At 37.7% G+C, this 25443-nt stretch overlaps 2 protein-coding genes across 3 annotated transcripts in view; both read right to left on the bottom strand.

The window, feature by feature from the left end:
- Window positions 1–25443, bottom strand: part of LOC137268944 (uncharacterized) — a 280426-nt gene that overhangs the window by 153528 nt on the left and 101455 nt on the right. The gene's annotated exons all lie outside the window — the stretch shown is intronic.
- LOC137267971 (ephrin type-A receptor 4-like) overlaps window positions 1–25443 on the bottom strand; it is an 88267-nt gene that overhangs the window by 3738 nt on the left and 59086 nt on the right. The window contains exons 4-18 of one of the 2 annotated variants that reach the window (XM_067802430.1): window positions 19911–20066; window positions 16560–16740; window positions 15251–15375; window positions 14573–14781; window positions 6973–7054; window positions 6557–6650; window positions 6308–6360; window positions 4951–4998; window positions 4049–4210; window positions 3545–3730; window positions 3178–3239; window positions 1612–1710; window positions 1271–1384; window positions 938–1132; window positions 368–510 (exon numbers count right to left, since the gene is read on the bottom strand). In XM_067802430.1, coding sequence (XP_067658531.1) covers window positions 368–510; window positions 938–1132; window positions 1271–1384; window positions 1612–1710; window positions 3178–3239; window positions 3545–3730; window positions 4049–4210; window positions 4951–4998; window positions 6308–6360; window positions 6557–6650; window positions 6973–7054; window positions 14573–14781; window positions 15251–15375; window positions 16560–16740; window positions 19911–20066 — 1909 coding nt within the window. The remainder of the gene's footprint in view (window positions 1–367; window positions 511–937; window positions 1133–1270; window positions 1385–1611; window positions 1711–3177; window positions 3240–3544; window positions 3731–4048; window positions 4211–4950; window positions 4999–6307; window positions 6361–6556; window positions 6651–6972; window positions 7055–14572; window positions 14782–15250; window positions 15376–16559; window positions 16741–19910; window positions 20067–25443) is intronic. The other variant, XM_067802431.1, reaches the window with a different exon arrangement.

Below are 25443 nucleotides of genomic sequence, written 5' to 3'. Positions count from 1 at the left end.
TGATTCCTTGTATACTGTACTCAGTTTAATATGCCACTGTAACTTACACCAGACCAAAACACAGGTTTACAGTAGCAAGTGTCTAAATGTACAAAAACAAAGTTTCTCTTAATCTGACACATTTAGCTACCATCATAAAACCATTTGGCTATTTGTAATAGTTATTGAAAAATCTCAATTTGTTTCCAAAATAGAAATTTTCTAAGGGAGTTGAACAAATGACACATATCAGAGATTTAGTATGATGAATCCAAAATGGAGGCACAGAGTAAGCATGTGGTGCATGTTGACAAACAAAAGGTTGCACTTTTCAATACAAGGTTGCACTGGTGCATGTTGATAAATTAAGTTCCAGATATAATACTACCTTGGTTTTGCTATCTTTCTGAGTAGTTCTGGTGCCCTGATCAACTTATCCAGTGTTTTGACAATCTGTGTGAACTTGGGCCGGTGTGAGCGTTCTCTCTGCCAACAATCCAGCATGAGTTGGTGGACAGCCTCAGGACAGTCCTGTAAAAGTCATCAAGTACATGTAACCAAATATCTCTTTACAAATATTAACTACATTTGTACATAACCATCCTTTCTGGACATGAAAGATGATCAGGTTCATGTTTTCTAAGAGTGATCAATTCTCAGACTGCAAATCATGCAGTGAGTCTATACTGAAGGCAGTCTCAGTTACAGTTCAACCTGTAAGTGTTTGACCAAAATCTTTTATGGATAAATCTTCTTCAATTCTTTGACACACAACGTTTCCATAAACTATAAGTGTTTATTTGTTTCTTGTTGCATGTCACAAAAGGAAAATTCCTGCGACTTCAAAGCAGCCAACAGATAACTGGGTCTCATCTACTCAGACAGTGCTTAACAGTATGACCACAGACCTGAAGTTGTGATGCTATGATTCATACCTCCTTCCGTCAGAGAAACTTACCATAGGGGGAGGTAGTCGGTACCCCTTTTCCACAGCCTTGATGACATCCTGGTTAGACCAGTTCCAGTACGGCCGCTCTCCATATGACATTATTTCCCAGTCAACCACGCCGTAGCTCCATACATCAGATGAGGAGGTAAACTTGCGGAATGCAATTGCTTCTGGGGCAGTCCATCTTACTGGAATCTTACCTCCCTGCATCACAATGCATTAATTACTCTTTAAAACTCGGCTATTTTTTCCTACAACATGGGTTATAAAAAACTGGCTATGTGGTATGTTTAAATATCTCAACAACAGCGATCATGTAACATAAAGCTTGATGTGACAAACCTTTGTTGTGTAGGCACCATCTGTTGTGTCAGCTTCCACTTCCCTGGACAAACCAAAGTCAGCAACTTTACACACAAGATTCTCATTCACAAGAATATTCCGCGCAGCCAAGTCCTGAAGAGAAGAGACAGTATGTTGGTATTTTTTTCTGTGTCTGTATGGTGATAAAGATTATGTCACACAATGATGAATACCTCTACACAAAAAGCATGACATCCTACCACCTACTTCATCCTGAAATATCAGTCTGTGGAAAAAACTGGAGAAGTTGGAACAGGAACTACACCAGCACTGTACTGTACACAACTGGTCAACCTAGGTCAGTTGTTTACTTGACCTACCCTGTGAACATATCCCATCTCAGACAAGTACTTCATCCCAGAGGCAATGCCCCTCATCATCCCCACCAGCTGGATGACCGTGAACTTGCCATCGTTGTTCTGAAACCGGCAAAGCAACACTTGTCAAGTTCAGTAAGAGAGCCAGTAATCATGAAAGACTATTCACTTTGTGTGTAAGATAAATGTCAAAAGAGATCTCATACATGTTCACAATCCTTCTGCTAGTTGTGTTTGTGATGGTTACTTGCAACTCTACCCTTTATCCTTGGAATTTTCCAAGATACATTGTGTCTAACACATTCTAGAGTGGCTCTGTCAACAGTTCCACGTGGCATTCCTCACATTTTCATTTTACCCAGGTGAACTGAAACAAGTGATCGAGGCTCAGCACATTCATGAAATTCATTTTGTGCCACTATTTAACCTTTTCACAAAGACAACACGTTTTTTTTTAGCTCAAATGAAATATTTGTGTTAATGTAACCGGTTTCCTGTCTGTACTTATATAGACTGTAAATGCTGGACTACATGTTCTATTATTCCATGAAATGTGATCACGTTTGAAATTTGAAATAAATTTAAAATAAAGTTTACTAAAATTTCACATTCAAACATCTTAACTCATTGGTTAATGCAAAGGTTGCAAGTTGAAACCCCACTAACACTATGTAAACATTTGTAAATAAGTTAACTTATATACATAATGTATTTAAACTAGCCTCATTTCTAGCACTTGTTTTTCACATGACATCCCTAAGGAAGAAAATGGTCTAACAAAACCATGCACATCAGTCCGTACTTGACTAGCATGGTGGAAAGTTGTTTCACCTCACTGTCCGTGAATCACTGCATGTTACAAATTTAAGTTACTTTCAGCTCATATCATTTTCAACTTTATTGTTTCATTATCATTTGTGTTAATAATGAATTACTGATAAACAATTTTTATATCAGTTCAATGAAATGTTGTTAAAATGTTCATTCATTCAATACACTTTGTAAAGTTTGTTAATGACCAAAGTAAATAAGTCTAAAGGACACTAAAGATTGTGGAATTGGTTTCATTGATGCTCATCATTTGTACAAGTGTTCCTCAGTGTATGTCAATGTTTCAAGGATGAAATGTGCTGAATTGATAAAATGCATCCTTACACAGATATAATAAACTCTGATGCAAGTATCAGATATTTTGTTCTTGCATCTACAGAGACCTTGAACCACAGGGTAATGGATATTTAAATATGGTGTGAAATGAAACCACTGCTCTTAATGGTCATTATTGTCAGATGACAGAATGCGTCGGTGCATTGAGGATTTGCTAGGTGTGGAATGTAATGTGTGTGTGAAAAATTTATGAACAAAATAACAAAAATAATAATTGTGAGGATGACAGGGATTAACAGCATAATTTGAGTCTGAGAAAATCTAATATGATACCCAAACTGTAATGGTGACACATCTGTATATCCATAACAATTCAGGACAGATAAAAGAGGAGAGCTTGCACAAAACTAATTTCTTGAATTATTTCAAAGTGTTAGCTGTGATGTACAAACAGCTACTTACCCTGAGGAATGAGTCTAAGGATCCATTGGCCATGTACTCTGTGACTATCATTATTGGGTTACCTGCAGACAAAACATTGTTTGGAGGTTAGCCCTCATCATCCACTCGCCTATCAGTAAGGGAAGTTGTGGCATAATCATTTCAGGCACTTGCATCCCACAGGCATCCCAGAATCCCATGATTATGGGTTTGAATCCATGGTATTCCCTGATAATAATTCTTTGCAGAGTCACATACGAAATTTATAGCTCTTTGAAAAAATAATGTTGTATATATATATATTTATATTTTCAGTCAGTAACATAAGCCTTAAGATCACATAAATTTTGTCATACAGAATATATATTCAGAAAAAGCATATACATACTCTTTGTGACTACTCCTTCCAGGAATATAACATTGGGATCATCAAACTGTCCCATAATGCTGGCTTCTGTCAGGAAATCCAGTCGATTTTTTTCTGTGGCGCCAGGTTTAAGGGTTTTGATAGCTACTGACATCTCCATCCGTCCAGGGACTCTCAGTTTGCCTTTGCAGACATCACCAAACTCACCTGCACATAAAACACACCCAGTCACATCAGTTTTAATACAATAAAATCGCTGAACAATACTAACCAGCAACCCCGAAGTCATGTTTTCTGTTCTGTTGCCTAAGTAAAGTACACTGAGGTAAGATTAAATGGGTTTTAAGGCAAGTGCCATCTCTTAGCTATAGTCTGTAATGCCGTACCAGGGATTGAATCAGCGACCTTCTGCTCTCCAGGCAGACACTCCATCATCTGACCACAGGGGTCATAAAGTTGGTCTGAGGGACAGAGTGAGCTGGAAGTGTTTTGGCATCTAGTGTGATTGGTGAAAAAGTTCCTTACCTCCACCAATAACAGATTCAATGGTGATGTGAGAGGCATCAATTTCCCTTGTAAACTCTCGCACAGCCTGGTTAGGATCCTCGTATGTGTGGGGGTCGATGTAGGTCCGTGCTGAGCTGCCACCAATAGATGCAGGGTGTGCAGGAAACAGAGGCATCGTCACTGTAGGGTAAACAGACAGTGTCATCACAAGCTATGTTATCGGGTAAATCATATCAATCTTAGCATGGTACACTCAATAATAACACCTTCACTTGAAAAATATGAATGGCCGATAAATATTCTGTACCTGGCCCTTTATGTCTTGATTTCCCTAGAAAACATGATCAATGATATGGTGCACTCAAATCTATGTCTCACCACAGTTGGCTATTAACACCATTTTATTATGAATTGCTGGCAATTTCAAGAAGTTTAAAATAGATTAAGAGACAAAAGAATAAAACAGGAAGTGATTCCTCTTTACACAGATGGAAGTGCACCATGGAAAGCAGTGAAATAATGACTGAAGCTGTAAGCTGGCTGTGCTTATATAGCAGGAAACAAGCAGAACATATACAACAATAAGTGTACTAGGCACTGACAACACGAGTTTACATGGTAACCAAGGTCATATCCCAACCATACAACTTTACCACATGGTAATCTGTTAAAACAACAGTATTTTGCCCTATCTGGGAACAAACAAACCCCAGCCCCCTATGTGTAACATCAGCAAAGGTTGCTGAAATGTCTGATAGTGGTACAAAACTGGGCACTGCCAGCTGGGGGGACAGGGATGAGAGGGAGGGAGTAGCACTGAAGGCAACAAACAGTCTTATAAAAACTCCTCCAAAGACAATCACAATAACATCTAACTAAGTACCTAAATCTAAATCTAAAAAGAATCTGGCTGAACTTACATCCTCCGTTAATATGGAGGTGAGGGTCCATCGGTGGGTACTGAATAACTAAAGAGAGAGAGAGAAACAAGGGGAATCAACATGAGGAAACAACCTTGACAATGCATATATTTAGCACAAGCTCTTATGGCATTAGCGTTGTCACCAAAAGTAACCTTTACTTGATTTTGTGTCAGAAAACTGTGTCAAATCTAATTCGTAATTCATGTTTGAAGATAAACAATCAATTTTGTTTACTAGTGCCAAAAGGAAATGCTCCTGCTTACCATACCATAATTTTACTCTCCAAGGAAGAAAGTATTAATGAATGATCCCTGAGCAAAGTAAAATGAGCAAACTGACTAAACAAGCCCATAATGTCAATCACAAAAGAACAATTCCAGAAAGTAAAAACATTTATTTTCAACTCATTCAACAATGGAATAGAATAGGCATTGTCTCTTGCCAAGCTCACTATACAACTCTAATAATACAATATTCATGCGATAAAGATATGTCACATTTCCACCCTCTAATGAGCAATAAATCAGAATTGATTATTTCATGCTATTTTCCAAAACGCCAGTTCAGAATTTGAAATAAATTTGCCGAACAGAGGTGGATGAGGCTTCTCTAATAAATATTTGAAATTCAGATGATAAATGTAAAATCAATAAGAATAGAATGAGTCATAGTTATTCACTTCAATACCACGAATGTTAGCAAAGTCTAATGTCAAACAGACACAGAGTGTAAGCTGGTGTTAGTGGTCAGAGTGTCACAGAGCGCATGTATGCAATGAGAGATGAAACAACACATAATGTCCATGCACTTGCCAGTTTCTCATCAGATAGCTTGCTCCCTCAAATATTTATGAAACTACCCCACAAAGGTTTACCACGTGACTGTTCCAGATTCAAAACAGAACATTTATTGAGTAAATACATTCCATACTTGTAGACGAGAATCAAAGGAAGGAGCAATGCTTTTTGTTGAAATTAATTTTGCAAGAACAGGTTAAACAAAGCGACTTAAATAAAAAAGCATGCCAATATCTTATTGTCATGTGTATAAGCTTGCAAATGAGAAAAGAATAGTGGACAGCAAGTATAATGTAGTTGGAAAATACCAAGAAACGTGTGCATCATGCAGGTCTCTTACAAGCCTAAACAGGTCACGTTCAATTAGACACTCAACATGACCCAACTTTCAACTCTTCACACAGTTTTAAGTCAAACATTTTCATTGTGTAGCAACATCAAAGCAGACAACTTGATATTTTCACAAATTGTAGTAGTTTACTGTAAACAAGAAGAGATAAAACAAAAAGCCCATGGCCATTGAAAATGAGCTGGTACGTCAATGGCAGTGTACTCACCATGACTGTATGGAGCATCACAGTCCTTCTTCTCACTGCAACTCTGGCGGTTTCTGAAAGTGAATGTAGTGCTAGACATTTAGATTTACTCCAGAAAAAATTGTATTGTTTGATAGCTTTGGTATATCTGAAGAATACTGCCAGGCTTTTCATTTCTTATGGTCCAGCCCTGTTTTCAAAGACAACCTCACAGTGGCTTGTTAAAAAAGGAAAAGGGGCATTAACTACAAAGATCACGCTATCACTTACCTCCTCAACAGAATGATGATCATTATCGTAGCAATAGCCATACACAGAATGACAGCCACGATGGACCCAGCTATGATTCCAATTGGTGTATTAACTGAATAATGGACATGAAATATGATTAGGTGAAAACATTTTTAGGACAACAAAATCTAATGTTTCATAGAAATTTAGGTGTTTTTATTCTACAAAATAGTCAATGCTACAAGGTTCAGGTTTCATTATCTTCCCTGGACTACTCATTATTGATTCTTGTTGAGGGGCACAGTCATGGAACTGAAACTTTAGAATTATTAAAAGGGAAAATACAGTACACATTTTCTGTTGTCCAGCCTCAAGGGTTTCATAACATCACAGATATACCACAAAGTTATATATGTATAAATTTAAAGACATAATTATTGGTGTTCAATTCTCACCATATTCGCCATGGCCTGTCCCAGTCTGTACATACAGAGGATCACTGAACTCTCCCCATCCCTTTTCAGTTTCAACTCGTATCTGCAACGCAAAAGGAAACATATCATATACAGTTGTATGCAATACCTTTGTCAGTTGCTCTTTGAAAAAAAACATACATTTTGTAATTAGGGTTATTCCATCTTAGTGGCGCAGTATCATTAAAGCCAAATGTCTCAGTGAATTCATCCATCAGGTTGCAAGGTACTCAAAACACTCAAAATGAGAAAATTATCCTGAAAAAGATTGGCTGAATGATAGATTGCCCCAAGTGGAATCAAGGTGGCCAAATTAACATGTCTATAACACTCCACTCTCTCATTACCGACTATCAATGTGTTTTCACAACGGTGTAAATTTCGCTTCCATATATCTAATTGGAATGGAATTAAAGATTTGTGTGTGAGGATGCAGCCAAATGACGGTTTAGTCTTAGATATGCTAAACCACTCCTCATTTCCATTGTGAAAATACTGCTAACGATCGGTGATGTCATCGTTCATTGCTACATTTCGTTAACTGAATATTTCCCCTATTCTGGTCCCAATCAGGAAATAATGATTACAGAAATGATGTATGGATATAAACCTATTAACCTCTAATTTTCCTTCAACACCATCACACAAATGTGACTGAGTTTTTCCACAACTAATTGCAAAAACATCTGCCCCTAATTTCTTTCTTCAACAAAACAAGTCTCAAGTTTTGGACCAAGTGAAAGAAATAACATTGAAGGCTTTTGACAAATGAAATTTACATGAACACAATTCATCCATCGTTTACTGACAAAGGAAATAGCAATACATCATTTCTGACAGCACTGGTTCTCCTGCAATCCAGTCAATTTTCTGCTGCCCAATCTCTATGGTTTTGTGACAATGGCCACCATTTGCATTTTACCAAGCAACAGACTGAGGCAATATTGCCAAGACATAGAACTAAGCCCCTCACACAGCAAGGCAATATTGAAACCAACATTCAGAAATACCAAGATTCTTATTTTTCTGATAATACTTCTCAAAAAAACAAAACAATTAACACCGTAACATAATATACACATAGAAAATCACCGACAATTTTTGACACTAATAAAACTTGTCACTAGTAACAAAATTAGTTTGTGTTGAGAAGCGTGCAGTTTGTGTACTGGTATGTCAATACTTGGTCTATCTCACTATAGTGTTGAGTGCAGCCTTTGCTAGCCTAGCTCCTGGGTCATAGCAAAACAATAAAGTCAGTGGTGTCAGTCTGCACAGTGATGGATGGCTGCCTGGCTTTTCCCAGCCAAATTAAAGTGCCGGTGATGAGATGTGATTGAACATTTTTCAATGGCTCATTTTGAGGCAACTAGGAATAAAACTGTAGGAAAAGTAAGACTTTTTTCTCCCCCTCTGCCAGTGCTGATCTCTGCTGGTACCATGCAGACACCTAGTCATCTCTTTCCTATCAAGTACTTTTTCAGGCTATGTATTTTAGTCCACTGTCACACCTCCACCAGTACATCATCCGAAGATATTGCTGTATGACCATCATTAATCCCATTCCTATCTTTACCACTTCAATGCTGTCTAGTTCTGTTTCTGCACAAGTGAATTAAGCTTAAAAGGGATTTCTTATTGAAACTTAGCAATGATTAGAACCATTTCTTACTAAATTTAGTATTTCTTCTCTTTGAAATTCCCCCTTAATGTGTTTTGAGTGCAAAGGTTAGGGCGACTTATTTAAGAAGACTGTTGGACAGACACTGGTTTTCCAAGTCTGCACAGGCATCAGCAGTTTGGCAATTAGTGAAAGTAAAACGATAAAGCAGCAACACAGTTGAGAAAGATCCCATTTTTCTCCCAGCAGTCCGTAATCGCTCCTTCATTGACAAGCTTGAATTGAACCGACACTGGGACTGTGGCTTTCTTCGATTCAATCTTGATGAAAAAACATGGCATCCGCAATCAATTCTACAATCAATCGTTGGAGAGTCCAGTCCTTTTGCTGCAATGGCGATTATCACTGGGAGCACACCGCACACGCAACCCTGTTGCCAGGACAGTAAGCCCAGTCAGAATTCACTGCAGCCACAAACATTATTTACGACGGGAGCTTAACAAGTTGCCCACCAATTTTGGTGACCAAAATAAGCCGTTTGGAGGAAGTGAATAGCTACTTGAAGTGGATGAGGAAGCCTGTTCCTCCCCTTGTGGCAAATTTATGCTGGTCAGGATTGCAGAATGACACTGCTGCCCATGCTTATCCACTGAGGAGCTGCACACAACAGGATGACAGTTATCAAATTATTTCTTCCACAAGTCACATGTGAAGTAGACAGATATGGAAATTCTCATTGAACAATAAAGCTATCATTACTTTTCTTTCACCCTCAAACATTTTTCTTCTGCCTGCAAGTGTTTTTTGGGCACTGTTAAAACGAGATAAGAAATAGGAGGATTCTACACCACAAGTAATGAGAGTCTGTCTTGTAGCAACAGATTTATCCCACACTGAATAACATTCATATTGAAAACAGTAAATCAAATTTGTAAAGCACAGTGAGTTTCCATAAGTTTAATCAATGATTAAGAAGATAGGTCCACAAATTTCATGGCTGTTTTCTGCAAATATTTCCATGATTTCATCTGACATTTTGATATCATTTTGCTTGATCATTAATCAAAATTTCTTCAATTCAGATATTATTTACTCAGTTTTATCTCAAATTGCTTGTCATACTATACAATTATCGCATCCTCTTGTGACAAGGCTTTTAGATTAACTATACTTGTAGATTTTCTGATGAGAGCTCATGTCCAAACAACTGACAACTGAGAATGCTAAAGGACTGAGATGAATGGCAAACAAGTAGAGAAAATACCAGACCAAGCTGCATGGGTTGTTCTTCAGGTACTGTTTGTAATTCAGTTCCAGTAAAAGTGATCCAGCACAGAACTGTCATAAAGCATGAACCTCAGACAACAAAATCTTAATTTTCAAATTAAATAAAAGGATTTTTTCAAAGCTAAAATCTATCAATATGCATCAAAAATCTTTGTGCACATAAAATATCAGATTGATGTGGTGTTTACTGGAGGTGGGTTTCCTTTAAAACCAATGCCATTAACCATAATATAGTAAAGAAATCAACTTGGTGCCATGGAGACACAACCACCATTAAACATCTGCCACAGGCAAGGCTCAAACTTTGGGTCTTGCTGAACTATAATATGAACTGGCTATATTGTGTCTAAGTAATGATACTGAACATCTAGACAGTAAAATATTGCATCACTCCCCATTATGATGTGTCTGAAAATGAGCATGACATGTAGAAACAGTGAAAATATTATTTAGACTACATAAACAAGATATATGGTGTGTCAGAGTAACAATACATATACTAATACGAATGAGTTTAATGTTCTCGGACAATCTAAGGATATTCTAGGCATGTTTGAAATTATGACAGCAAATCATTTCACATACATTATTTGAAAACAAGAGGCTAAATCTTTCTGTGATGGTAAGGCTTTGAAAGTAGCTAATTTGAAGGGAAAGGGAATTAAATCATGAGTGTCTTACATCTGCATGCTTGCTACGCGACAAAGTAGTGTGTATGTTTTGTTCATGCACTCCACTCATCGGCATGGATTCTGTCACTCACACTTCTGTTGTCTTGATTTCAAACTTTTGAAGCCAACAAGTTAAGAGACGAGCTTTGCTCTCATACATTCACTAGAAATACAGTAATGCTTAAAGAGACTAAACAGGAATCAAACCAAATAACAGGATATCACTACCATCACTTTTATTACACTGTAACTTTGATATGATTGATGAGCAAATTAATATAATGAAGGTAAAACATAATAAAGACCTGTTCAATACTAACCTCTTAACATACCAAGCTACATACCAAAACATGACCCTAGCCTGTTCTTCCCTCGGGAAGTATTACACTAGACCAGTTTTCCCTGATCACCTGATAGAATTTCACCAATCCACTGGAGGAAAAAAGAGTGGAGGAAGGCATCGGTAGCTTAGACCATCTTTTCTTTTTATTTGACTTTATTTGACTTGAACCTGAGTCAGTTCTTCTCCACTAAGTTCAGGGTCCTGATGCACAAAACATTTGTAGTGCTACAACATCTGTAAGATTGTGATAAACTATAGAGTTACGACATCTTGTAACATTACAAAAGCTTTGTGGATTGGGACCCAGACCTTCACCTGGTATTTCAAAATGTATTGTCATGGGTAAGGAGTGTTTCAAGAACACTCCCTCAGGAATTCTCCAGGATAGTTTTGGAACTTCTATCTTGTCATCTTTTGATATTTTAGGTATTATTCCATAACACAGAAAGGATTCAGTCCATGTAATATTGAAAGGTTTTTATGTTGTGAATATAAAGCTTCTATTGTGATGCAAATGATGTTTGTTAGTTTTTAATATAATAGTGGAATTGAGATGGAAATGCAACCCACTTACTACATACATATTGAAGCACTCTGTGACGAGGAATAATACATATAATTAGGTCATGAAAGGAGACTTTAAACCAATTAAATGCAAACCATCACTACAATCCCATCAAAGGCAGTCTAAATATGTTTACCACAGAAGTATTGCCATCCTCGCATGATGGCATTTTTTTCACTGAAACAAAATTGGGCTTGTGATGTGTCTGGAAAGATTCACATATATTTCATGAATTATATACTTGCTTCCTCTCTATCTTTATATTTTAGGTTCACAGAGATGTAAAACAAAAAGTTACTTCATATCATCTAGCTGCCTGACGAACTGCGAAAAATGGCTAAACACAGAGAATCAAACAGGCCTTTGGAAGTTCTGCCATGTACTTTTATAGTCTGACTGAAGACCAGAGAAGAGGGAGTAGCCAAGATCTAGGACAGCAAAATAAACTAACTCTATTTTAGCACTATATATGGTATATTAGTGAGAAGGAAGTATTTGTAAAACATTATTGTATGAGCTGCCTGTATGGCTTCTTACAAGCTCATTATACTAGCACCCTGACCAGTTGTCAAGAAAACCTTGTATGTATTATATCATTCACAGCTGGGTGAGTCCGTCTGGACAGGAGTGCTCTCAGGCCAATGTACATCATCAATTATACTGACACTGGGGGTCAAGAATGCCCACTCTGGTCACAAGGCATCCAAGCAAATGAAAGTTCCATGTCTAACAGCTGTGGTAGAGCAAGCCCGAGGCATGTAATCAGAATGATATCAATTTTGTTCTTGTTGTACAAGGCCAGAGAAGGACTGATGGTCAGGAAATTGGAAAATTCAGTCCTGTGCAGTAGCAATAGAATTCTATTTGGAAATAACCTTGATCAAAGCAATAAATCACCACTGAATTAATGATACTAGAACATGACAGGGTATATGGTCATGCGAACTGACAATAGGGTAAAATAACCGTTCTTAACATACAGACTAACAATCTAACTGTACAGATACCCTGGTTTAGCATCTTTCTTACAACAGCAAATTCCAAAGTCACTGAACTCATTCCTGCAAGTGAAATGATATCAGTTCTATCACTTTGCTTATGGGCTGTGGTGTGGGCGTGACGCTTTAACTACATGCAGTAGTTGTGGTGAGCTGAAGGACATCACACTTCCACTACACATAGTGTTTGTGGTGAGCTGAAGGACATCACTTCCACTACACATAGTGTTTGTGGTGATCTGGAGGACATCATCTCCACTACACATAGTGTTTGTGGTGAGCTGAAGGACATCACTTCCACTACACTCAATGGTTGTGTTACGGTAAAGCGTCTGGTGTAAGGTATGGTGTAAGGACCGAATCAACTAAGTTGATCACACACCTAATCTGGTGCAAAGTCAAGGAAGAGATGCAAGTAGGGTAAACCAATCCTTCAACTGTTTCACTTACAGATCAATAACTAACAATCTCACACCAATATTTTGTTCAGTCATTGGTGTGTTAGAACTGATGTCAGCAATGCAGAGTTCCTTCTAAGCTGTGCCACTAGCTCATTTGGTTTTCAAAATGCACACACTGATATTACAGAGGGGCCATTATGGGACACTGTGTTTGTATTCTGTAATTAAACCAATGAAATCAGCTGCTTTGTGGGGATGTGTATTCCGGTGTTGTTCTCTGCACACTGTATAAGCAAAGAATTACACACACTGCCATTTCAAACACTCTCAGTTAACAGCACCAATGTATTACATAGAGGGCTTGGTGATTGATCCATAGTGCAGACAGTTGCCAATCACATTCAAACATGCACATTTCCATGACACTGACACAATATGGCCAAGCGAGCATCAGTCGAAAGGAAGGCTAGTATATTATCATTCTCTTCATAAAAAAACATGCAGTAACTGATGGACAATGAAAGAGATCATTCCAAGATAATGCCAGCTCTAAAAGTGATCACTCAGAAACTGTAAATGTCCCTTGCATGTTTTGAAGAAACTGACTTGAACTTCACCTGTATTTCAGGCAGTCAGACAGAAATAGCATGCTCTCTGAAGTGCATATAATTCCCATGTGTCAAGTAGTGGCAGTCAAAACATTCAAATGCTGTATGAGCTTTGAAGAAACAAAAGTGATGAATATTGAAAAAAGGTTAGGGAAAGAAAACAGACAATTTCCCCAGTCAGGCATTCTTTAATCCTGTTCCATCGTTAAGAAAAACAAGCAGGAAATCTTTCAGTGATGTAAAAGAAAATCCCGTCTCATGCTGAGCTGTGACGTCCCTATCACATCCCACTTGTTACAACATGGGGAGGAGGAGGCACAAGAATGGTTTCCATGCTGGGAAGTCCATGCACAAAAATAAAGAGGATGAAGTTGTCAAACGGTAAAACACTACCACTTGAGATGGTGAAAGGACATGACCTCAAGGAGATGTCCACACCACTGGTCACTGTATGCCCTTACCAATACATCACTGTCACAATGGACTGCTTCCTCCATTGAAACGCAAATGACCAAAACACTCAAATCTGCATGGACCATCCATTTCAGACATGGTTCATTCTTTGTAATAAATGGCCCCAAAGCTGCTTTGTCTACATGATCAATCAAGGCTGCAGCATTTCTATGTGGTGAGGCCAAGTTGCATCAGCATATTCCAATTTGAACAATGTGGTATACAAAGGATGCTGCATGGACCTAACAGTTTACATAGCACTCAACATTTGAAATTAACAGTAACCCCAGGCAATGAGAAAAGTTCTTGGGCTGAGGGATGGGCTACTATATTGCGGATTTAGCTATTGTTATGACCAGAGTCAGTGAAATTATATCATGCAAGGCACTTCTTTACATACAAGGATTTAGATTATGTGTAATTATCTTGTAAAATAAGCGACAAATGTTTTCTCCTACAATCTACTGATTCAGTTTGGAATATGCAGTTAAAAGATATTCATTGTAATGATCAGAAGTATTTATATATCTGAAAGTATTAACAGTATTAATGTAATTGAGCCAATATAATGCTGCTTCAACCTCTATACAGGTGGGGGGCAAATAAGAACAGTGAGACAATCAAAGTAAACTCACCTGAAAAGCGTATTCAGTCTCCAGCATGAATTCTGTGACGGTGAAGTTCTGCAAGTTGGTGTAGTTCAGGATGACATTTTTGGGCTGTGATTTAGGGAAGTGTTTCACCTGGAAGCGTTGGACATGGCCATCCATGCCAACAGGTACATCCCATGCTATAGTGATGTGTTTGGATCCAACACCAAGAAGCCTGGCGTTGATAACCTTGGCTGTAAACATTCAACACAAAGGAACTTAAGAAGAACGTGATAGCAAATTGGTGATCTTCTAATTTCAGAATATTACCTGTAATAGAATATGCCCTCAAGTGAAAATATTCTTTTTAGAACTTTCTAAGACTAATCATTTACATATTAATCAAACAGTTCAGGTCAACAAAACTGAGAGAACTAATAATCTGTTTTGCTTTTGTACAGTTCTCTTCCATGTACAATATGAATATTTTATTGTTCTAAAACAAAAATATATTAATTTCATTGAACAAATGCTTGTAATATTATGGTCCCGCAATTCTATTAAGTATTTCTTTATTTACAATGGCATGGAAACAGATCTGACTCAAACTGTACCATATCAAATGTTTGAATCCTTGGCCTTTTTTCAGGTATTTCATTAACTGAAATGACTTCCCGAACCATAGCCTTTGACAAATGTTTCAGTGGGAATGTTTCATATTACCTGAGACATCTGTGATGATTGTGATATCTGTAGATGAGATCTGACCACTGATCTCGGACACTCCATTCTCTGCATGCAACACTATCCTATACTCAGTGCTGGCCTTCAGGTTGGACAATGTCACCCTGAAACAGTTGCAAATATCGAAATTGCAAAACAATGTTCTTATTCATAAATTCAATAGAGCCATCGAAACAAAATACTTGAGTTTACTTTGGATTTCCAATATCCTGTAACTGTACCAATCAATGTAGTTATTCAGGACACTCTCAAGGATCAGTGGATGAGACGGACGTATACCTCTATGATGAAACCCATGGGCAGCACATGTACAGGTATGATACTCCTCAACTTTTGTCCCAACCCATGATCATAGAATTTTCTGAACAGTGAATTGTAATGTGCCTGATAACTTGGCTCCCCGCTATACCAATCTCACAGTAATGAATAAAACCAGATGCTGCATGAAGTTCAGTGAAACAAATTTCCTCCATATTTTACCAACTTATACTGCAGCACAACTATTTCTTTTTCTATACCACTATTAATGAGGGGGATGTTATTAGTCTTTTTGTTTCCATAAGAAGTTACCTGAATGAAATTTTGTGTCAGCCATCAGAGACACATTTACAATCCACAAGTATATTCTCTGAAATCTCTGACTTATTTCATTTGTCAGTCATGTACAGAGCATATGATTTGTGAAGAGACCTCCCTCCTGTAATACGTCTTGTCAGTTGTAACATACTCCTTCATTACCTCACATACACCATTAATAGGGTGCAGTCCACCTAAAATCTCCACAGTGTACATGCAAAAACCAGAAGTAGACCTAACACGGTAATTTCGGTAGATGTTTAGGAATGGTCATTACATCAACCATCTTGTCATTAGAACCTTTGGGAAAGACTAAGTCATGTTTGATCCAACAACTTAATAACGATTTGAAATTCACTCGGTGAGACCAATCACCACATATTTCAATTTTGTATATCACTGTATAGAATAAAATAATCATTACAAACAAAAAATTACAAACATTTAAACATCTAAAATATTTAGATTTTAACACATACATAGATTACCATTTCATTTAATTACAATGAAGCCATTCACATGAAAATCCTAAACTACAGTATACATATTCAAAGTAAAAACGGCTAGCCAATTCTTCACAACTGTTCTTCACAGGTCACCACACTGCCTCCATCACAGATAATATGCACAGGAAGCAGACTAAAACATTCCCAAATAATGATATTGGCAGTAAGGCAAGCAGGATGTTGCTGCTTTTGTCGCTGCTGCTCACCTGGTGGTGTTGAATCCTGTCCAGCCTGGAGTGTACTTGACTTTGGTGCCACAATGGTCACACTCAACCCTGTACTGCAGGTCTGTCCGCTGACCCAGGTCACTGGGTTGCTGCCATACTAAAGTAACTGATGTTGCTGTCAGTACCTCCACAATTAGTTGTCTTGGGGCAGAGGGTGGACCTGAAAGTTCAACTCCACTCTATGAACAATCACAGATACGTAAAATTGCATTCAAACACTTAAAGGAAAAAAATATAACAAACCTGGCAAAAAGGAGAATACAAATGTTACAAGACTGCTTCAATGTTGGTTTCAAAGCAGTACAGTCTCAAGAACAACTTCACAATTTTTAGCTCATAATATTGAATCATGCTGAATGTGTATAATATTTTTCTTTTCTGGCACAGTACAAGGAGTGATTTGCTTAGTTTTAATTGTCAGCCCAAAACTGATAAGAGTAAACTATCAGTAGTAAACTGATCTGCAGTTAAGCTTCATGCTGACATATGGATCATTCATATTCTGGTTTCATCTAGTCCCCTAAACATGTATGTATCCCACGGTTGTAATCCAGTAATATCTTTCCATCATGACAATGGTTTTACAGCCAACTGCACAATTCTAAAAGAAAGCAGCTTTCAACTGATTTTGATACCAAGCCTGATTGAGTCATCAGCATATTGTGTCACTTATTCCAGCAACTATTTTAACATCTGCCAAGCATCAGGCTTTCTTCCATGACAAATGTGTTTCTATCATTCATACCTGACTTGACCAACTGCAGAAAAGAGCAAGCAAGTGGACAACTTGGAGAGATTAGCATTAATCATGTCTCCCTGTCCCACAAATTACTTAAATATTGGCTATTCCAGGCTACAAGATTGACAAAAATGTTAATTCATGGAAGACCGGCAATTTGGGCTGATATCTCACCATGTCATTTATTTGCAGCTGACTTGAGAAAAATGGCCATGGCTCAAATTCACGTTTTCTGGAGGTATCAACAATTTGCAGTAATGCAACAGCCAACTATGGCATGAAATTAACAATCAAAAGAATCATTAACAGGATTTATTGCATTGGCTTTTAGGTTGTCCAACATCATGAATGTTATGTTCATGAAGGAAAGGAATTATTCAGAGGAATAGTTTAACATGAAATTGGCACTGAAGCTCAGATCGGAAATCATTTTAATTCATGTGACATGATCCTTGGAGAAAATGGGAGAAGAGTTAGTTCCCTTGAGATACTCTTTTTTTGTTTTTATCTCCCTACCACTGCCCCATCTGAGAGCACGACACATGATTTATGATAGTTTTATGCCAGCCAAGTGCAACTAGCTCCTCTATCAGAAGTCTTTATTCATCCCCATCTTGATAAACCTTGCAACAAAATGGCTTTTTCCATGTGAAGAAATTAAGCAGACTTGTGATGCAGTCAAAGAATGTGTGTGGAGTGTTAATTACCAACAAGAGTGACAACTTGCTTGCTTTTTGTCAGCACCACTCACTGTCACTAAAGGCTCTAATCAGTTACAAGCATGTTCGCATTTCCAATCTACTCTTCTAAAACACAGCTTCACAAGAAATCAATCAATGTTCATTTTCCCTTCCATAAAAGTACATTTTAAATATTGTCATACCAAGATAACAACAACTGTCAATATTTAGAGAATAACAAAATGTTTTTCCAAAGATGTAGATATATTTAACTAATTTCAATTAATCACTATTAACATTTGATATGCTTAAGGGTTGCTAAATGAAGTTTCAAATCATTCTGTGACAGGAAAGTATGACTTTGAAGAGAAAAACTTGGCCAAGTTTAGAAGCCTGTAATGGCTATTTACATAAAACTGGTGAACATTTTACATTTAACCCATTTCCTTCCACACACAATGTGGCACCATGCAGACAGCACACAAGCCATTACATCACAGACAAGCAATTCCATCTTGACATTAACAATCACATCAGCCAAGTACCTTGTATGTTCTTCAACAAAGAGACCACTTTTTTCCCTCACCCTCCCACCCACCCACCCCCACACACATATCATAAAACATACCCTCATGTCACATGGATTACTTCTAAATTCATAACTAATTGTCAGTTAATCCAGTCAAACAATCGTGCATGATCTGAATTCCGATGCACACAACACAAGATAGGGACAGCTGTCCCATCAGCTCTAGAACCATTTGTTCCAGAGGCACTAACTATGAACGTTTGGGCACCGATTTCTCGAAACAGACTGAAGTCTGAGTTTTTACCTAATTTCAAGTTTTTGCGCAAATTTGAGAAAACATAGGAACATGCACTTTCCAGATTGAACAGAAATCAGTATCAAACTCAAACTTAGTAGACAATCTGAGTTTGGTGGACAGATTTCTTTAGTTATTGGGACTTCTTTGTTTAAAACAATGCAGTTGAGTTAAAAATTCAGCTGCTTCAAATTGTCAAATTCAGTCTGAGATTTGAGTGAAAACTTAAGTTTGTTTCGAGAAATCAGGGCCAGAAGTGCGACAGTGCAGTTAGTTGAAGACAAGTGGAAAATTCACTTTGGACAGGAGACAAATGATCTAAGTAATTGTAGGCATGCAGACTAAAATGTGTACATTATACACCATAAACCTTAAACAGCACCATAGAAAAGGATATATTTAATAATGCTATTAATCACTGAAATCACACTTGAGTGTCATTTAGGTAAGTGAAGTCACATACTTCTGCAACAAGAGTTACAACATATGTTGACGTTGGAGATCAGAAAAATACATCAAGAACTCTGATATATTGATTAAATGCACGCCAGAATAAGTGGGGTGAAATTCTTCCAGGATCATGGAATTTCATCATGTTTCAGAGTGACATTGCTCTATATGCACTTCCAAGTAAATGGAACTTGGGTTAAACGGAAGTTTCAGTATGTCCAGATATTTGTACACCAGTCTGGAATTAATTTTTGGAATAAACCAGTTGTGGGTAAGTTTGCTGAAAATCCATACTACCCTGTACTGCTATACAGGACAAATTTTTATGGATAGCAACTTCTTGAGTTTATTTTCACGACGTTTAGGGGCTTGTCCTAGCCCCCACCTCAGGTTGAGCTGAACTGAACAGTAAGGCTTAACTGTTAAATCTGCCCATGACCTCACAATGCTTATGACGTCACATTGAAGAATCATATCCTGTACTGGTTCCGATAAGTAATAAATCTAGTTAAGGGCAGACAAGCTTCTTCAGCTGACTATGGTATCCTAATGAAAGATCACACACTTGCTGCAAAGACACTCTCTCCAAAAGGAGAGGTAACAAGCCCTGATGCTTTATGTAACTGCATGTACTTACGAGAACAGGACATGGACTTGGGATCATGAGGACTGCGATAATAGCCCATATCACATAGGCACTCTGTGGCCGCTGTGTCTGAGGAATAGCTATGTGGTGGACACTGCTGGCATGGACTGTCACCTCTCAAAGATTTGTAGTAGCGTGGAGGGCAAGCTGGAAAAAATGGAAATGACATGAAAATATGTCATATCTATATCCATATTTAGTGAACATCATCTACTTTTGTTCCAACATAACAAAAGACACAGTGACAATGCAACTTCATACCATAGCTGACATTGTGATTTTTGTGTGACTGAGAATCAAACCTAAAACCACATGACAACTATAATGGGGTTTGGTAGACATAATCAAAGCAGCTCCATCAGTACTAATTTGCTTCTGCATATGACATTAGACACATGGAACAAATCATGAACAATTCAGCCTGATCAAATCAGGTGACAGCTCACTTCACAGTATTTGTAGGACATTCATCCACAGTGTTAGATTTGGGTGAAATTTTGAGTGGGTCCAAAGTGACCCCCCCCCCCTAATGTTAAATAGATGGGCAGATGTAAAATAGAGGGGGTCCTCACTGAATTTGATGAGTCAAAACACTCCAAAACCCTCTCTTGAGCCAACACTGCATCCATGTTTCCTAGTCCAGTATAATGCAGTTAAACCAAAATGGTCTGACCAGGAATGAAATCATCTGCATTCAGTTCTCTGAGCAGATACCTTATAGAGCATGGAGTATTTCATTCCTTAATAATATTTCTGGCCAATACTTACTTTATCTGTTTCAGACTAAGAATCTTCTGACATCAAAACTATATTTCCTACAAACTTGTGTTTTGTCAGATTCCAATTACAGCTGAAGATATTTTGTTTAAAGGCTTCTTTGGAAATCTACTTGTATCATGAAACCTTGACCTCTTCTGGCATTAAGACACATCTGTGATCAATATTAACAAAATGATACCATTTACAGGTATCTTCATGAGTGAATGAAATTCCAAGTAATGTTGAAATTGGTTCAGTTATTAAGAACTTATGTTTACTGATTTGGAGAAGTTTTGATTTTTCATGAACTACTCTGAAATTTCCTGAAGTTGGAGGTACATATGGTGTGATCCCTGCTGATCTTGAGCTTTAATAATACCTTCAGCGCCCTCCAACCCTATACATCAAGAGTATATGTATATATATGAGGCATATCTACATGGGTGAGAATAGATGTAGTGGTGGATCTCAAATTTGACCAAACACATTATGCAGACAAATTACTTAAGAGAATTCTAAGCCAGACAAGCATGTTAACCGGCTTTAGTACAAGCAGTGGAGGGTTGTAAGCAGAAATGATGCTTTGGAAATGTGGACAATGAAGCAGCTAACTCAAGGGACCTTCCGAAACAAACTGGGCAACATGCTGTATCTTTGTAGAATGGACCACCACTTGACTGCTTTCTTCCAATCCAGTGTTGTATTGGTTGGCAAATGATAAATCTTTATTTCATAGTTTCACATTTCACCACCTATAAGCTAAGTTATACCATTTCGGTGATGTATAGCCTCAGAGGAAAGACTGCAAAGCTGGCAAAATATCGATGGCTTCCCCTTGAGACAAAGTAAAATCATTTTCTCCAAAACCAGGAAATGACATTTGTGAAAGTAAGCGACTGTTGAGACAAAAACTACTGACTGGGGGATTTCAGCACATAACTCTCTGTAGCTAGCTGTCAAGCAGAGTTGTCAGGTAGAAGGTTGCCCTGTTGCAGTATGTATCAGAGAGAGTGGTCCCTATGGGTGATACACAACCAATATATGACACATGGCTGTCCCTACTGTAGATGAGGTGGAGATCAAAACACAACTGACTAAGCAGAGGAAGGAATATTGCATTCATAAAAGTTCATATTCCTGTCAGGATTACAAGTGTTATCGTTATCTCTCTGTTCATGTCACTAATCATTATGGTAACCATCATCCAAATAAAGATCAAATAGGTCAATACCATTTCTCAGTTGACTAAAGCAATTAGCCTTGAAATAAGCATGTAACATGTACAATATGTCAGTGACATAAATATGAAAGTTATATTATGGGAAATGACACACTGGTGTTTACAAACAAAGGAACAACCTCAGTTTCTTTGATGGTGAGGACAAGGATTAAGAGATTATAGAGTCTGATACATTGTTATCAGAGTTGTCAAATAGCCATGCAAGGTGGTAACAAATTGATGGCAACAAACTTTTTTTTGAGTTCACCATCACTGACAGTCTGAAGCCTTTGGCCAATTCTCAACTTTCGAAGATGAGCTGTTTTAGATCACCCCACATTGTCACCATCCCCCACACTTCCTACCATAGAAGCATGGCAGTGACTTGATTGGCTCTCATCTCCAATCAACTGACAAATTACTCTGCCAGTACACAACTTGTTTAATGAAATTGTTTGCTCAAAACATTCGACCAAATGACTACATGAGCAATAATTATGTGAATAATTACTTTCAAGTGATTTGTGATAATCACACAAAAACTTTCAGAAAGTATTCCATCCAAACAAGTGAACAAAGCAGAATCGCATCTTGATCTGATCCTGAAACTGTTCTATTACACATAGGGTCCATGTACAATGTTCACGACATCGTTTCTCATCTTCCACATTTTTCTACTGGTGTCAAGACATTATTTGTTGATTTTCTAACTGTGAAACATGTAACAATCAATCCTATTGATTACGTAAACTGAATTTTCCTTCCTGTATTGTGACAGTTATATCAACTAAAAAAGCTGTTGTGACCTATCCACTTTTTTTGTACAGAATGTTGTTATCAGAGATATCATCACATACTAGTCTGACTTAATGGAACCGTCTTTCACTTATATCAGAATGGGCCTCTCTTTTAGGTTAACAGCAGTGACTCTCCCCACTTGAGCGAGTTTAGTTTTATGCAGCTTTTAGCAATATTCCAACAACATTACGGAGGAGGAACACCGAAAATGGGCTTCACACATTGTACAAACACTTTATTTCGAAGTAATGAGCAAACACTTTAACCACTGGGCTACCCCAGTGCCTTCTCTCCACTTGAATTATATTTTAGAGTGTCTTTCTGATTCAGTTCGCTGACAGTGTTTTGCCATAATGTTGTTCTCTTACAGTTTATCTTGTACTGTGTGGTTCCAACAGATATTTTTCTTTACAAAAGATGGAAACTTAAGTTATTCTTTATGACAACCCATCTTGATACAATCTCTTTAACAGCATTAAAATCATTAACTTATGACTTGTGAAACCTCTAACTAGAAATGTGTGTAGGAGAATGTGACAGACCAAGACACTTGCCTCCTGCGAAGGTGGTCATTCCACCTGTGTAACTTTGTCCGGACTTGCAGCAAGTTTGTTTGCACACTTTCACCAACACATGATGAGCAGCCCAGACTAGTTTACCTGTTTGCTGCATGGGAACAACTGTGTGATAACCTGGCTACTGCCAAGCCACGTAGTCTCCTGTGACCAGCCTCCCAACACATTCAGCATGGTCCACAGTGACCCCAGGAAAACAATAGGCAAACAAAGGGAAGCATGCTGTCTGTCTCACAGGCAAACACAACCTAGCCCCAGCCAAGCTTCCAACGCTTCACCAAAACAACAAATATTGAACCTGGTCCGCAGCAAAGGCCCATTCAACATAGTGAAAAGGACTAGCTTAAATCTCAGAAAACAATGCTCCTTTGTTGAAGCTGCCTGCGTTTTAATCCTTCCAAGTTCAACAATCGGTTGCATCAAATATGTTACAGCAATTTGTTGAGTTTTTCACATTTAGGAATGCTTTCATGTCATGTTAGCAATGACTGAAATGGTTTTGTGTCTTTGTTGTTTATGTAAACAGTCTTGGTATGATCAATGCAGTACATATTTGTATAAGAAATAGTCAGAACAATTTTATTATAGTTCTTATTCAAAACAATGATTGACTTCAAACCATCTATGAGCAAAAACACTGTTAACAAAAATACTTCTTTTTTTCTGGGAATCACATCAAAGTATAAAATAGAATGACTTAAGGATATCACCCAACACAATACCATTAAGAATCATTCAGGACATTTTGTAACAATGACGACAGAGTTGACTAAAACCTTTCAAAAACTCCCATCAGGCTTGAGTCAGCACATATTAAAGATAGGACCATGGTACTGTAAAATACCTAATTTGGCAGTCAAAAGTTTGAAAATTCAAAAAAGAAAGAGAATACAGTGAAACAACAACAAAATTAACATAGGTGTTGCAGCCCACTAATAGAGAAAATTATTCCAAATCTCATCATATTTTAAAAAAGAAGGCTGAGTGATGACCATTAACAAGTTTTTCAATATGATGAATTTGCTGAATATCGATTGATTTGGGACTCCACAGTGGTCCAGTGCCTTCTGAAGAAGTCTGTTGTGCATGACTGACAGTAGAACATGACAGACACTTGCCTGGCATAATCATGCTGGTGGTTGTATTTTTTTCTCATTCAGAATAATGCAGTACACACAAATATCAAATTTCCTGATCCTGCTTATTACGAGACAAATTTTTTCACTCAACTTGCTTCTTCACATTGTCATAAACTGATTGGAAATCTGATTGTAAATAATATTGATGGTAGTTAGAAGATCATCATAACTGTTATATCATAAGAATCTAACAGAGTAAATATTATTGTTGGGAAACAGAAACAAACAGTGATGTTATTAACATAATTTCAGTATTCATCCAAATGTTTGGTGCATAAAAAAGGGGACAGTCAATGACCTAAAAAAGCAACTGTGCTGATGAGAACTCTGTGTTGGAAACAGCAGACAGAAGTACTGATTGTGATGGTAAGTTCAAAATACCACCAGCACCACCTCCAAACTGAGGCTTAAAGACTGCGTGACTGTCAAAATTACTTGTTAGATATGAATGAACAGTGTAACATGAGACAATGCATGTGCCCAATAACTAGGGTATACATGAAAGCCAGTGAAGTTATCAGCTAAATGACAGTATGGCAAATACCCTAGGTCACATTGTAAAATGCGTGTTAGAAGATTCTAGCTGGTCGTCTTTCTCGCATGACTAATTATAGCCTCTCAACACGCAAAGGCCTCCTAAACTTCAGTCTTATCCTTGCCCATGTTTCACTCAACAGTGTACAATGGCACAAGCTAGCATGCAGAATTTCATTGCAACAGATGTTGATTGCTTCTATCAAATCCTGACAGCAGCAACCCTAATGTACAGCTCTTATACGCTTTCAGGCAATCACCATAAGACAACCAATACTCATTTCATAACAGACGATGTAAAATAGCACTTATTTTCTTTCCGTTTTCTCAAGCTGAAAGCTGAAGTCCGATTTATTTCTATTCTAAGCATATAAATCTTATCCTTTCGTGAATCCTGGTAAAGCTGAAGTCATTATAGCAGGAATAAAAGGTGGCCAAATTCTCACATTTCTGCAAATGTTATTGGTAACTCCACTTTAATGTTTCTACTTTATAAGAAA

Source organism: Haliotis asinina, chromosome 16, assembly GCF_037392515.1.
Source record: "Haliotis asinina isolate JCU_RB_2024 chromosome 16, JCU_Hal_asi_v2, whole genome shotgun sequence".
NCBI lineage: Eukaryota > Metazoa > Mollusca > Gastropoda > Lepetellida > Haliotidae > Haliotis > Haliotis asinina.
This window is presented reverse-complemented; position numbering and strand designations above follow the sequence as displayed.